Source organism: Canis lupus, chromosome 10, assembly GCF_003254725.2.
Source record: "Canis lupus dingo isolate Sandy chromosome 10, ASM325472v2, whole genome shotgun sequence".
Lineage (NCBI taxonomy): Eukaryota > Metazoa > Chordata > Mammalia > Carnivora > Canidae > Canis > Canis lupus.
In genome coordinates, this window is record NC_064252.1 from 20,113,022 (window position 1) to 20,129,044 (window position 16,023).

General features: G+C 50.6%; 1 protein-coding gene across 4 annotated transcripts in view; it reads right to left on the minus strand.

Moving 5' to 3' along the window:
- Positions 1 to 16,023, minus strand: part of TBC1D22A (TBC1 domain family member 22A) — a 334,217-nt gene that overhangs the window by 208,507 nt on the left and 109,687 nt on the right. For all 4 annotated transcript variants that reach the window (XM_025456242.3, XM_025456232.3, XM_025456222.3 and 1 more), the window contains exon 8: positions 328 to 442. In XM_025456242.3, the coding sequence (XP_025312027.1) occupies positions 328 to 442 (115 nt within the window). The remainder of the gene's footprint in view (positions 1 to 327; positions 443 to 16,023) is intronic.

Here is a 16,023-nt window from a genome sequence, read left to right on the forward strand (position 1 = left end):
TTCGACAAACGTTCTATCACCTTGACCCAATCCATTCAAATCCCCACGATGAAAGCCAGCGCTCTGACACCATCAGAACAAAACCGCTCCTCGTGTATTATTAAAAAGAAGACAGTAAGAATAAAAACTGCATCTTAAAGTCTTCAGTAGTTAAACACGTGGATTTACAGGCATTTTTTAAAGCTGGCACCAATGAGAAAACTATTATTCTCTACTTTTAGTTGTCAGTACATTAAACCTAAAGGCGCCTCTCAACAGTGGTGCAACAAAGGCCACCGAAGTTCACATTTAATGTCTGCGAGAACAAACATCATGATATGGTCTTACCTATGTGTTCGCACATGAAGACTACAAAGAAAGGAGTGACAAGGTCATTAATCCCCTGAACATATCCACTGGCAGGGTGACGTATCGCCCATATAAACAATATCCTTTCAAAAATCTGCAAGAGAATTGAACAGGTGGTGAAGCAAAAGTAAACACATCAAAAACTTTAAAACATATGCATTCTTTCACTCAAAATACATATATTGATTGATACTTCTGTCTCTAATACTAAAAGTAAAATTATAAATAAGTATTAATTGCTACTTAATTTTTTCATAAAATTCCCATTGTCCTACTTCCTGACTGATTCACAAGCCATTGCAGCATCTCACCGACCCCCGGGCTCAGCTTGACCACTCAAGCTGCCTCCCACGGAAGACACTCTCTGCTCCCCCAAGTCCCCCGCGGGCACAGACTGCTCATGGCTTCCCAGGACTCGGTCAGGAAGTGCAGCAGCACCTGGCCTATGGGTGAGTACTTCCTCCGCATGGAGGGATGGGAGAGCAGAGGAGTGGGCAGGTGTACACCTGGATGGAGGGGTGAACGGAGAGAGGGAAGGAACATGACAGGAGGCTACGGTCAGGGAAGGGGGTGCATAGAAAGACACTCTGAATTTCCCTCATATGGTAAACATGTTGTTTTCAATGATACAGTATTGACATATGACATTATATTAGTTTCAGGTACACAAGATTTGAACAGTGACTCAATGCTGGCATATATTACAAAATGATGTTTTTTAATATATATAAATCTCACACCTGTTACAAAGTTCTTTTCTTGTGATGAGGATTTTTAAGATCTCTTAGCAACTCTGAGATATGCAATACAGTATTATTAACTACAGTTACCACACCGTATATTACACCCCGACTTCTTTTATTTTGACCCTCTCTACCCATTTCACCCACAACCACCCCCACCTCTCTCAGCCACAAATGTGTTCTATGTGTTGGTTTGGTTTTTTTCAATAGATTTTTTTCTTTAACTACTGCACAGTTATCACCATCCAAGAGGACCTACCCCAGCACTTCCCATCACATACGTTCACACCCAGGCCGAGGACCCAGGAATAGCTTAGCCTCCAATCTCTCCTTAAGAGACTCTCGCTGCTGATCTGGGCCTCATGCTAAGAAGGCACATGGGGCCAGCTCGATGAGCAAATGCCCAAACAGAACATGAATTATATCATCAAACAAGTCAAGCCTGCAGAGCTAGCTGTGCTTGTACCTGAGGCCATCAAGCCCTTCCTGCACTGCCCGCGCTCCCACAAACCACCGAGCTTGTGGTCTGCAACCCCAAATCAGCACCAACCTCGCTCCACAGCAGGGGCCCTGGGGACAAGGTGGGGAAGTCTCTCAACACAGAGCCCATGGTCAAGGAGCGGCACAACCAGCCCTAGAATCCAGACCCCCGTCTGGTACCCACCCTAGTTCACCATCCACTATGCTTGCTCCAAACAAACAACACAGTAACCACCACTTAAGCAGGGCACCTCGGCACAGAGCCCATCCCAGCAGGGCAGCTGACAAGTACCTGCTGGATGAGTAATGCGTTCACTCGTAGACACTCAGACGTTTCTCAGTCTACAGCAACAGCTTTCTGGCGAGAACTAGCGAGAATATTCAAACAAGAGCAAAAGACCAAAACCACTCAACACATGCCACCATCTGACATTTCTCTTGGGCAAATGCTACATGGTTGACACTGTGCTGCCACGTTGGGCACCATCGCCCTGGTGACACTGTAAGCAGTGCTCGACTCGTCAGTGCAATGGCACAGAGGTCAGCTGGGGAAGTGGGGTCCGTGCGGGAAAGGACCCCTCTCACAGACCCTGGCACCCCTCAGCCCCCGGGCAGCAACACCACAGTCAGGGCCCCACCCAGCCAATGGGCACAAGGAGGTTGAGACAGCATCCCAACTGTGCATGGACAGGGTGGGGACAACTAGGGCACAGGCAGCACAGACATGGCACCGGCAGGAGAACCGCTGGGTGGGAACCTCCCTAGGGGCCTGGAGCTGGCAGGGCAGGCAGAGAGACAGCAGGACAAGGCTGCATGAGGATGAACAGGAACAGTGCCAGGCAGGACAAACTTGTGACAATTTACCACTGAGAGCGGTACAGAGCCGTGAAAGTCAACTAAGCAACTCCTCACTAACAAGCCCCCAAACTCTGCGTACCACTCACTGGCAGATTTCTATCCCACACTGGAAAGTTCTAGCAAAGATAACCAGCAAGGTGGGGAATTCACTTGCACGCACGCTCAGTCATAACATGGCCAGGAGCAGCAAAGCCTGACACTGGAGGCACATTCCCACCGTCAGCTGACCGGGCAGGGCCCCAACCTGAGAACACAGGGAAGGCAATAGGGCCAAGAGAGGTGAATGTCCTTGCTCTGGCCCATGCCTCCCTGGTGGAGTCTGGCTCCTTCAATTCCTGGCATGGCCCTCAACACCCCCTGCACAGAGTGAGGCTCAGAGGGCCCCAAGGGCACGCCCGGTTGGGGCTCAGGCCACTCCCTCCACCATTCCTCACATGGCCCTTGTCGCCTGCACAGAGCATCCTCAAGACACGGCAGCAGGGCACCCAGAGATTGGGTCAGCTTGCTCTGCAAGAAGCTCCCAGGCTGGCTAGGGGGTAAGGCACCACAACAGCCACCCACACTGTGCAAGGGGCACTGTCCTCAGCGCCCCCCGGGTCAGAGACGTAGAGCAGGGAGCAAAGACATCTGGGGTTGCCACATAACAGCCAGGCCTGAGGAGAGCTGGGGACAGAGAAGCAGCAGTCCCACAAACACGTGGACATGGCACCACCGTGGAACAGTCTGCAGAGACAGAGCAGAAATACCACATTCCAGAGGCCACTGAGGTCAGAGGAGAGATGGAGGGTGGCTCGAGGGCAGGGAGGAGTCACTGGGGACAGCCCAGAATGCCACCGTGCAGGACGTGGGCTCCATGCCACCACTAATGACCACGCCGATGAGACCATGCAACAGTTGCTGACATTTATTAAATAATACTGTCCTTACCACCTTCAGTAAGCTCATCCTCCCCTAAACTTTGAGGCAGGTATGACTGCTACCCCAGGATGGCCCTGTGCCCCACCTCCTGGTGTACACGCCCTGGTGTGGGCCCTTCCCTTGGATGTGGGCAGGCCCTGCAATCTGATTTGCACAGGGGATGGGATATGTACAATCATGTCACATGAGATTCCCAACCCATCCTGCCAGGAGATCTTCTCCCTGATGGCATCAAGGACACAGGCTACCACACTATGAGCTGCATATGGAAAGGGCCATGTGTCAAGGACCTGAAAGCAGACAAGAAGCAGCAAGAAACCCAGGCCCCAACTCTACAACCTACAAGCCACCAAATCCTACCAGCAACCACGTGAGTCTGGAAGTAAGTTCTTCCCCAGGCAAGCCTCAGATAAGTCTGCAGCCCAGACCACCCCTGACTGCCACCTGGGGAGATCCTGAGGGAAGACATGCCCAGACTCCTGACCCACAGAAACTGTGAGACAACAAATATGAATAAATGGTTTTCATTTTAAATGCTAGGTTTGCGGTGATGTTATTATGCAGAAACAGGTAACTCAGGCACACAAAGGGTAAGCAATTTACCCAGAGCGGCAGAGCCAGGTGTGCGTGCTAGTAGCTGGACTAACAAGGGTCTTATAAGGCTTACAAAATGCCATCACCAGTACGCTTTACTACAAAAGAGGTTTTTTTTCTTAATTTTATTTATTTGAGAGAGATTGAGAGTGAGCATGAGCAGGGTGGGGAAGGGGAGAGGGAGAGGGAGAAGCAGACTCTCCACCAAGCAGGGAGTCTAATGCAGGGCTTGATCCCAGGACCCCGAGGTCATGATCTGAGCCAAAAGCAGAGGCTAAACTGTTTGAGCCACCCAAGCATCCCAAAAGAATTGTTTTCATATGTAAATCAAAAAGGAGAGAACATCAAAAAATTAAAATTATATAGTAAGAAATAGCAAAGTCAATGAGCTCCTGGTGAGCAAACTGCATCTAACTGGCTTCCATCTGTCCAAGGCCCAGCAAGGACCTGGTCATCCAAGGGGTCTGGTGTGCACACATGTGTGTGCACATATATGTGGTATGTGTATGGGGAGGTATGCGGTGCATGGGTGCACAGGTGGGTAGAGCACATGCATGCATGCATGTGTGCAGATGTGTGATGCACATGTGTGCATGTGTGCACTGGAGGAAAAGCCAGAGCTCAGGGCACAGAAATCTCCTTTCCTACTTTGCATCTCACTACCCTAGGGGGTGGTAATGTCAGCAATGGAGCCCTCCCACCCTTTAACTAAGCCCCATACTTCCAGAGAGCTTGGCTGTGTGTATATATGTGTGTGTGTGCATCTCTCCCTCTCTCTCCCTCTCTCTCTCTCTCTCTCTCTCTCACACACACACACACACACACACACACACTAACTCCATTCACAAGCATGAATGCATGTTTTCCCTTGGCAACCCAGGCACTGAGCCAGCTCTGCCCAGCAGGGAATGTGGAGGGGACAGGAGTCTTCTCCCTGCAACTTGCACCCCTGCAGGCAACTGGGGCAGCCTGCCTGTGATTCCACAGAAGGCCTGAGAAAGCTGCAGGAGGACACCTGCCAGCCTGGGCTTCCCCGACGCAGCCCCAAAGCTTCCCTTGTGGAGAGTCCAGAACAAGTTGTCCTGAGACAGCCTAGGCTCCACTGGCCATTACCTAGGGAAACTGAGGCAGTACTCAGGGGCAAAGGTGACTGGTGAGCAAAGCTGAGCAAGGCGGCAAGAGGAGGCAGCTGAGCTGAGCCTTCTCAGTCACGGACAGCTCACGTGCTTGCAAAGCGCCCTCTGCACAGAAGCCAACGACCCAGCAATTACCTACTGACCCCTTCATCAGGGCCACCATGTGGGGCTTCCAGAAGCATGAGCCACCCACATGCTCACACATGTGAGGAGTGAACTGTATCTGTATTACTTTGGGAACATTTTTAGAATTAAGATTTCCCATTAATTAAGGAAAGCTATCAGTCAGTTAGTTCAAATTATTTAGATTTAACTCTACTTGATCTCTCTTGATAACCTGAAAATTATACTTTTAAGGCTTTAATCCCAGTAACATGTAAATAAAGGGACAAGTGGTTCAAACATAAACAAAAATGGCTTTTAACAAGACAGGCAGGCTAAAGTGCCGAAAGAGCAGAGCCAGCCGTGGAGGTTTGTGACAATGGCTACAAACCCTGGCCCTGCGCTAAAGAGACACATGCCTGCAGGTCATCACCCCCCGGAGGTCCAGCAACAGAGAGCAGGGGCTCCCTCGTGTCTTCACCACCATAGCAGCCTCCAAAACAGCCAACTCCAGCCCTACTCTCGGCTCCACAGCCACAGCTCGTGGCTGTCACCTCGGGGCTGGTCCCCCATGCCGCGGGTGAGCACCTGGACCTCCCCATTCCAGTGACATCCCAAACAACACCCAGGATTCTGACCAGCTCTTCCCATCAGTTTCTCCATCGAGTGGCGTTCCAGACCCAGCTCCTCAGATGTCAAGAAGTCGGGACTTCAGGGGCCCCCACTTGTCAGAGAGGAGGCGAAACACATCGAGGGTCAAGGAGAATCCACTCCACGGAGGGGCAGCAGTGGGGGAGTGGGTGGTACGGGGACTTCAAACAGGGGCGACAGGCAAACAGCATTGTGATGGCTGACGCGGAGGTTTTCAGGAAGCAGGAGGAGCAGACGGCTGAGCGGGACTCGGCTGGGGGGCAGGGGGGACAGCACAGGGCTCGGGAGCCCCAGGGCTGAGTCAGAACCATCACTCTTCACGTGATAACAGACAGTCCATGTTCACCACCGAAAGACTCTCCTACCTCCAGGCCACAAGGTGTGGCTACGGGGAGAATAAGCCAAGTGAGTGCAAGGCAGAGTGCCCACATCCACCCCATCAGCACCAGTCCGTCTTCCACAGAAGTGTCCAAGCATCCTATTTGGGAACGTGCCGCCTGAAGTCTCCCCCTGGGCCCATCTGTCCCAACTCCTGAGGGCAGCACCCAGCCACTTCTGCACTTCTGGGCGCACGCCAATGTCCATGCCAACTGAATCACTTCCGCTAGTCACTCTGAGGTCATGTGCCCTTTACCCTGACATCTGTTCTGGGAGAGCAAGCTCAGTTCTTGCTGTCATTACAGAACTGCACCCAGAGCCACTCACCTTCTTGCATATTATTCCCCTACAACAACAGCCATTAATTTAGAAGACAAAAACCCAGGATTTATGTCTCTTTGGCAGGAAAGGAGGAACAGAAGGTAAGTAACTGGCCTAACTGGCCTTCAGCCTCTCTTCGTGCTGTCAGACTGTCCTGCCACGCCAGGGGCACACCAGGAAGCCACGGGGGCCCCAGCCCCTGCCAAAGCACCCACAGGCCCCAGGCCTGGGCACCTGCCCTGGCAGGCAGCCCCTGCCCTACACGCGCGATTCGGCCCAGGAGCGCAGCCAGACGCCACCCTTGAACACACGGCGGCAGCCATCTACCCACGGTGGTGGGCAGAAGCCAATCTTTTATGAGGTGACAGATAGTTCAGCCTTGTCTAGACTCCCTAGAGGAAAAAACTTTCCATTAATTGCAATAATGTAGAAAAGATATCCATGTAGAGAGAATGCCTGGTGACACTGGGAGCTCATAAATCCAGAACACGGAGGACGATGGAGTCCTGAGCTGCCAGCAAGCTGAGGAGGGTGTCACGTGGAGGGGCACCTCGGGGTGGAGGGGGCCGGCAGGAACTGCAGGGCAGTGAGCATCCCGGCAGCCCTCCTGTGGGCCCCAAGGTTCACTCATGCCCCGGGCCACACGGACGAGGCTCCCTCAGCTCCAGTTGCTAGTGCCCCCTGCCCCGCTCCCATCCCTGGTCCCTTACGGGGGGAGGCAGGGGCTGGAACAGGACAGGGGCCCCGTGGCCCCAGGAGACAGGCAGCTGCAGGCCACCCGGCACAGACCTAACTCTATCGGCAGCGTAACCACCTCGTCTACTAAAGGCTGCCCAGGGACGGACCACAGGCCAGGCTGTGACTGGCAGGACAAGGCCTTCATCAGAAATTACACATGCAGTTGTTAGGCTGAGGGCCACTTTTTCTTCATTTTTTTCTCTTCACTGACTGTGTTTATCCTGTACCTTTCGTCTGAAATCACGTCATCTGAGTTTGCTTTGTTTCTCTTTGAAATCACAACAGCTAGCATGGTTCGAGTGCGAGGCACTCGGCATCATTCAGCACTCCCTCTGCAAGTCACCTGAGATTGTCCCAGGGGCCCCAGGGGCCCACTGCCTCCCTCAGAAAGCTCCTGTCTCAAGCACCCTCACCCCTGTTCATAACAAGGTCTGTGAAGACCTGAGCTACAACGCCCCCCACCCAGATCCCATCCTCGCCACACAGACCAGGGAAGCACCGTGACCGTGGGCACATCAGGACGGGACCTCTGAGGGTGACTCCGAAAATATTTTTCCACTTGACTGCCATTGTAATGAGCACTCGGCTGATGAGACATCGCCGAGGACAAGTCAAGGGGAAAGGGATCCCGTTCCCAACACAGTAGGATGCGTGCTGCAGGGCTCCTAACCTGCATCGGATGCCTGTGGTGATTGCTCAAAGCTGCACGGAGCCATCTCCAAGCTTCTGCTCTCAGGCTGCTAAGAGACATCACCACTAATGGCTTTCCTATCACCTTTTCCAAGCAGGTGTTTTCAAAGCTAACAATGTGGCCCCCTAAGAGGGTACGAGTTAGGCACCAGTTCATCTGACTTGACACCCAGCCTGGGGGCAAGCTGGGAGCAAGCACTCGCCCCTACTGCCTTCTCCACGCCCAGTGCCCGCCTGACACAGTCTCAACTAAAAACAAATTCCAAGAGGAATCTTCTAAAGGACCTCACGTCTCAAGCACCTCACCAAAATCAGCCCACAGCAACAGTACAATCCCAAGGGAATATGCCTCCTGCACGTCTGCACACACCCCACCAAGGAAGGCACCAGAACAGGTTGCTCTGGCCACCGCCAGACCTGTCACTGACCAGGCCCTATTCACCAGAGCTACTTGGGGCCCGGGCTCAGAAAAGTAACAGAGGCCAGAGCTGGTGGGGAGTCCCCCAAGGCAAAGCAGGAAGAGCCAGCAGGTCACCAAAATCAAGGGTCAAGAGCCAGAAGGGGCCAAGCCAGGAATCAGAAGACTCAGCCGGCCAGCCAGTGGCCTAAGGGGGTATGTGGCCCTGTGCCAGCACCTGCCCAGCTCTTTCCCCCAAGGCCAGGGCAGGGAGGCCACAGGGCAGTGCCGCTGGAGCTTCCTGCCACCTGCCAAAGGAAGCTGAGCTTGAGGCTGGAAGCCACCCTCCAGCATCTACACCGCTGCCTGCGCCACAGGCCCAGCAGGACACTCTAGGCCTGCGCTGCCTGCCTGCGGGGTGCAAGGTGGGCGCACCAGGGAGGCGGGGCTGCCCAGCCCGGGAGTCAGGACGTTCTTCCTACGAGGTTTCTGAAGGGCTGGGTCAGGAGACAGAAGCTCCCCAGGACTGTGACATGGAGGACGTCAGCAATTCAGTGTTACCCTCCAAAGTCAAGTGTCCCCAGAGCACCCTGCCCCGCGACTGTCTGCTCTGACCCCGTGCATGGCCAGAACAAGGCCGGCACCGCACATGGATTTTCTCGACGTGATAGGATCGCTACTGCTTCGTGCACGCGTGTCTACACCCGCCCTTCGACGGCACAGTGCCAAGGACAGAGACCACCCTGGGGCCTTGGGCGTCCACAGGCACCTCTTCAGGGGGTCACAGCCCCCACAACTGTCTGCCAGGTGCTTTACTAACAGCCGTGGCAGGAAAGGCGGAAACCAGACAGTCATTTGCAGAGGGCGACCAGCGGGAGCAACACGGTTCGGAAGGAGCAGACACGGCGGGGAGAGATCTGTCACAGCACATTAACTCAAGATTAAATACAGGGCCGTCAGTGTGCGTGGATATCATCTGCCAAAGGACAATAAAGGCAGGATGCCCCCTGCGTGTGGGTACATTCAGAAAACACGGAACGCTCTGAAACGGCTCTCACGCTGAATATGCACTGGATCTTATTAGCTATTAAAGTTCTGTTAACTTTCCTGATATGCTTGTCTTTGTTAGAGTTGGATTCATTAAAAGTAGTTCAAACTTTAAACTCTTCCCAAAGTATCTTTTCAACAGATCAATTTATACTCAGCAACAGTAATAAAACAGTTGCTACTATCTGTTACCACCAGGGCTGAAAAAATGCAAACGTGACAGGCATTCTCGGTTCTCCTGTCAAACCTCAGACACCTGAGCACCAAGGAAGGTTTCTCCTAAAATACTCAAAAGATATTCCTGCACAGAAGGGCCCCGGGAAGGACTGGAGAGGGCCCCGTCTTCACTCTGCACACCTGCCGCACCCTCCCCGGGCCTCCAGGACAGAACCCTGCCAGCCACACGGGTGCTCCGAGAGCTGAGCCACTCTGCATTTTAAGAAAACAAAAATGTGGCAGTGCTCATGAGGACTTAGAAAAATCTGATTTCAGAAATCTGAAAATGTTCTAGCCACACGACTTCACAGCACACAAAGCACCATGGAGATCATTTATGTTGGAGGAGCAACAACATTCACCATTCTGCCGAGAGGACAGTGGGGCTCACAACCCTGGAAACCCAGGAGAACGTGGCCAGAAAAAAGTCTTCAAGGCACAAGCGTTTGCAATGTGACCCAAGGAACACTGGCCCCATGTGAATTCTAACACCTGATCAGTGACGCCAAGGAAGAGCCCCTCACAAATCCAAAAGGTGCATTAAAAAGCGGCCACTGATCACACAGAACATACACTGGGCAAGCCAAGACGGCCACTGATGATTTCTCACAACACTAATTAATAATGTAGAGCTCCCTTCAAGTAAGCAAGGAGGCCGTGTGTAGTGTGTGAATTACTTGCCATTCACCTCCTGCAAATGAGACGATTTATGCCCCAATTTCTGTGCTCAAGGCAGGGTTTGATAGGTTAGCAAAGGCACAGATGTCTCACGACACTCAAAACTGAAGGATGGAAAAGAACCAACACTTTCAAACCAAACATCACAGTGTCACTACTACCAGACCAAATATCCAACCCAACAGACACACTACACGTCAAAGCATCGTGAAGCATCCAGGGGCCAGTCAGAAAGAAGCATTTGTCAAATTCAGGAGCAACCAGACCTCCCTTCTGGCAGTGCCGTCCAAGAGACGGCCACTGGCCTGCTCCTGCCAGGCCCTGGAAGAAGCCACCCTCAACGACTCAGTTTCCTTGAGACACAGTCCCTTAATACCAGGAGTTTGACAAATAAAATCCACCACATTAAGAGAATAAGAAGGCAAAACCATATTCTCGTATCAGATGATGGGGGAGACGACTTGATAAACCTCAACAACCATTTACGACTCTAACAGCACGAGCAAGGGACCATCCCTCACATGAAGACAGCATCCATGATGCTAACAGTCAGTATCCTGAGTGAGCGCAACATGAACAGGCCTCTGTTATGATCAGAAATGACACCGGGATGCCTGCCTCCCTGCTGTACTCAGGGCTGTGGAAGAAGTCTTAGCCAGCAAAACAAAGCAAATTAAAAAAAAAAAAAGTATTAAAATACGAAAAAAAAAAAAAACCCTCCTATTATTCACAAGTAACATGATTACCTTCCTTAAAACCTCAACCACATCTACACAAAATATGAGAAATGATGAAAGAGGTTAGTAAAAGGCACTCACAGAAGTCAACAGCCTTTCTAAAAACTATCAATACAAGAGAAGAAAGAAAACTGTTTAAAAATAAAAGATCCAGAGAACTAAAGAAATGCAAAAACAAACATGTGAATTCTCTCCAACTAATGGGCAGATTCAATGTGATTTCTGGGATTTTTATGATACTAACGAGCTAATTTTACTTATATGAATGGCCTGAAAACAAGAACCAGGCAAAGGCAGCCTGGCCTGCAGGACAGCAAGACCATGGAACCAGAAAGAAGAAGCCAGCATGGAGACAAATAGACAGACCAACCGGTGGAATGGATGAGAGCCCAGACACGTATGGAATCCTATGGGTAGGGACACAACCGCTAACCCACATGAGGATCATGTTCAGAATCCACACCAAACTCCACACACCTGAAGTCAATTCCAAACAGATTATGGCCCTAAATGCAAGAAGCAAAACTTTAAAACTCTTGGAAAAAAGATGAAGTCTTTTTTGAAATCATGAGATTGAAAAGAATGTCTTAAGATGCAAAAAGGTAGGGCGCCATGGTGGCTCAGTCAGTTAAGTGGCTAACTCTCAGTTTAGGCTCAAGCCCTGAGAGGGTGGGGAGATCAAGCCCTGTGTTGGGCTCCAAACTTAGCAAAGAGTTTGCTTGAGTTTTTCTCTCCCTCTGCTCCTCCCCCACTACACACACATGTTCTGTCTCTCTCTCTCCCCCCCACCAAATAAATAAATCTTGCAAACAAAAAAATAGGAAAAAAGGCATAATCATAAAGGAGAAGATTGTGCAACTGGCCAGGGTAAATTAAGGTCTCCTCTCAAATACAAATCCAAACCACAATGAGACCCCACCTCACACCAGTGAGAATGGGGAAAATTAACAAGATCAGAAACAACAAATGCTGGAGAGGATGTGGAGAAAGGGGAACCCTCTTGCACTGTTGGTGGGAATGTGAACTGGTGTAGTCACTCTGGAAAACTGTGTGGAGGTTCCCCAAGAAGTTAAAATAGATCTGCCCTACGACCCAGCAATCGCACTTCTAGGTATTTACCCCAAAGACACAGATGTAGTGAAACACCGGGACACCTGCACCCCAATGTTCACAGCAGCAATGTCCACAATAGCCAAACTGTGGAAGGAGCCATGATGTCCTTCGACAGATGAATGGATACAGAAGACGTGGTCTACATATACAATGGAATATTAGCCATCAGAAAGGACAAATACCCACCATTTGCTTTGACGTGGAGGGACATGGAGGGTGTTATGCTCAGTGAAGTAAGTCCATCGGAGAAGGACAATCATCATATGGTCTCACTCATATGTGGAATATAAGAAACAGTGAAAAGGATTATAAGGGAAAAGACAGAAACTGAGTGGGAAAAATTAGAGAGGGAGACAAACCATGAGCAACCCCTAACTCTGGGAAACACACAAAGGGTTGTGGAAGGGGAGGTGGGAGGATGAGGTGACTGAGTGAGGGGCACATCATGATGGGATGAGCGCTGGATGTTCTACTATATGGCGGCAAACTGGATTTAAATGAAGAAGAAGAAAGAAGAAAGAAGAAGAAGAAGATCTCTTCTCCAACAGAGCGAAAAGCAACCCACCACTTGAAGGGAGACGCAAATATCCATACATACCCAGAACAGAGAACTCCTTTAAACCAACAGGTGAAACTAACAACCACAACAGAGAAATATGGAGCAAAAGCATTTCACAAGAAACACAAATGGCCAAGAAACCTATGAAGAAATACTTCACTTTATCTGCACTCAAGGAAATGAAAGTTAGCAGCCCCAGGGGACACCACTTCATGTCCCCACCCAGTGCCGGGGGAGGTCCTCAGCCTGACAATCCCAGCACTGAGCATGCTCCCCAGTACCACCACCCAAGTGTCACCCTGCGCCAGGCCCCGGGGCCAAGCCCCACACACGCCCTGAGGAGACTCTCTACACGCACACTGGGCTCACACAGGAATGTGCACAGAGACATCCTGAGAAAACTCAAAGGAGTGAAAACGGCCTGAAAGCTCAAGCGACATGGGACTGGAGGGATCAACACACAGACCAAGCAGTGGAATGCTACACGGCACAGAAAAATGAACTCCCACCTCAGGCCATCAATGTGTAACCCTTAAAGCCAAACACTGTAACATAAAGAGATAAAGAGCAACCACAAGTAGATTTAGAATAATCCCATTAAAAAATAAAAATAAAAACTAAAAAAAAAGCAAAACACATATTACCCATATAAACACATGGTAAAACGATCCAGAAAAGCAAGAAAATAGTCAACCAAAATACAAGAGAACGGTCACTTGTAAATGGTCACTTGCTGGGAGACAGGGAGGTGTCTGGGGAGGGACCTTCACAGACTCTAGCCTCTGCTCTCTCTTCAGCTAACAGTGGGCATCTGTACACTAATTTTTAGTTGTCTCTTTGAATTTGGACATCTATGGTACAGAAATCCTTCTGCGCTGATATATTTTATCATAAAAACAGAGACAGAAAAGGAAAGATCTATGCATGGGACTCCCAGAAATACATACCAGCAGAGTTTAGTGAACTGATTATCTATCAAAATGCTTCCTAGGCTCTCACAAATGCATCCCCACCTCTGGGGAGGGACAGGTTTGATTATGAGCCCAAACAAAGAGACAAAGACTAAGAAGTGGCAGACAGGTGGAACACAAGCACGACCAACGCTCCAGGCTGCGAGGACCCTCCAGTGCCATGGCTCATGCGAAAGGACACGGGAGGAGTGTCACCCATTCGGGCACCGTGCCACCTGCCAGGCACCACTGTGGGACCGCGGGAGGCCCAGGCCCGGCCCTCGCAGAGTCTGACAAGACAGAGCCAGGCCCTCGGCCAGGGCCAGAAGCCTGGCAGATGGTTCACAATCCACAGACTCGCTGATTCGACCCCACAGACCCCTGCCTGGCAGCAGGGGTGGAAGACAACAGCATGAAGGCCGCTGCCCTTCCAAGGGTGGTCCAATGGGACAGAGACTCTGAATGGGCTAGAGCAGGAAACAATGGGTGCTGCCCCGGCCGCCATGGCAGGAACATGTGGGGCCGACCTGGCGGTTCAGGCTGCCCACGCATCTCTGCACAAAAGCTCTGGTGAGAAAATCAGTCTAAAGGAAGAGCAGAGTCTCGGGCAAGGGCCCACTCTGAGCGTGCCCTGTGCTCTGCCGCTCTCTGCCTCCTAGCAAATGTCCATCCTTCAAGGCCACCGAAAACCCATCACACTAATTCTAGAAACTGCACATAAACAATGTGGCTTAAAAAGCCTGCATGTTTCATTATCCTCTGTATCTGTTTAAATGTAATGAGACATCACTTCTGCATGGCTAATTGGAAAAAGCATCTTATTTCCCTAATATGTGAAACTGCTCTAAGGAGCAGATAACCAGAGGGCAGATAATGTAATAACCACGGAGGCAAAGTCACTCGGTAGATGATGACTTTCTCAGCAGAAAAGCCCCAACAGCTATATTTGAATATGGTTTTTCTAATAAACCCACTGCACCCACCAGAGTAACCATAGGGCCACAGGTCAGATTTTGTATTTTTAAAAGTATTAGATCGAGTTTGTTCAATAATGGACAGGAGATTAAAACAACAATCAAAAGCCAAAGAGCCAAAAAGTTAGGAATTTTACTTTCAAACAACGAAGTTGGATAAAAATATTAATTACCAATTTCAACAAACTCTCCTAAATCCCATGAGGTTCTAGGAGATGCTCTAGGCACCTACCCAGGACACAGACAGGGCCCCAGCTTGCTCTCGGGGAGCAAACAGGTAGAGTGAGTCACGTTACACTCAAGAAGTCAACACAATCCAAGAGGAAGAGCCATGAAACAAGCAAAGGGTGCACGGAATGGGAGAGCATCGTCGAGGACTGCACCTCTGACACGGCAACCTTCCCGGTAAAACCCAAAGCCCCAAAGGGAACCAGACACTCAGAAGTCACAGGTAAGAGAAAGAGGAATCCTGTGCGCTGTTCAGTCGACAAGGCCTGGCAGGCAGCCACTCTGTGTCACACGCTGCCTGAGGCACTGGAGCTAGAAGGTCTGCTGTACTCCTGGGGTCCATTGGGTCTCGGGGAGGGGCGGAGGCGGTGTCCTCCTGACAAAGGTCACTGGCTCTAGCTGTGCCTCTGCTTTCTGGCTGTGAGTGGATGGGCACTGGCCGTCAGGCCCTACTACTCCCTCCACCCTACTCGTTTCAAAATCTTCCTATCAGCAGTTAAACAAGTCCTGAGGCCTCCAAATCTAGCTGGGCTTCCATAAAAAAAGAATTTTCAGGCTCAGCTAGCCAGGGAACAAGCAAGCTAAAGGTTCCAAAAGCAATTAAAGAGTGAGCAAAAATGGAACACACACTTGATCAAACAAGATCTACACATGGCAAATCAGCATCTGTAAAGCTCACCATCGTTAGTCATCATGGGACTGCAAACTGCAACTCTGTAAGATACCATCACACACTCACTACAAATAGCTAAAATTAAGAAGACTGGCAATACCAAGTACTGACAAGGATGTGGAGCAAGAACCCCCATGCCCTGCTGGCGGGAGTGCAGACTGGAACAGCTGCTTTGGAAATCAGTTTGTCGGTTCCTCATAACGTATATAAACATACACTTAGTGTAGAGCCTCCTTACTCCTAGGTACTCGGCAGAGAGGGGTAAACAGGTGCCTTCATTAGAGCTCTACATGAATCAGTTTTGTGATGACCCACACTTACTTGGAAAGAGCCCAGGATTCATCAACTGGCGAATGGGTAAGCCCACTGAGGTATACACCAGACAGCAGAGTCCTACTTAGCAACAACGTGACAATGTGGACGGGTGTCTGAGCCCCAAGGGAAGCCAGCCCCAAAAGTCTGAAATTCGTGTGATTCCATCAGTATGAAATTCT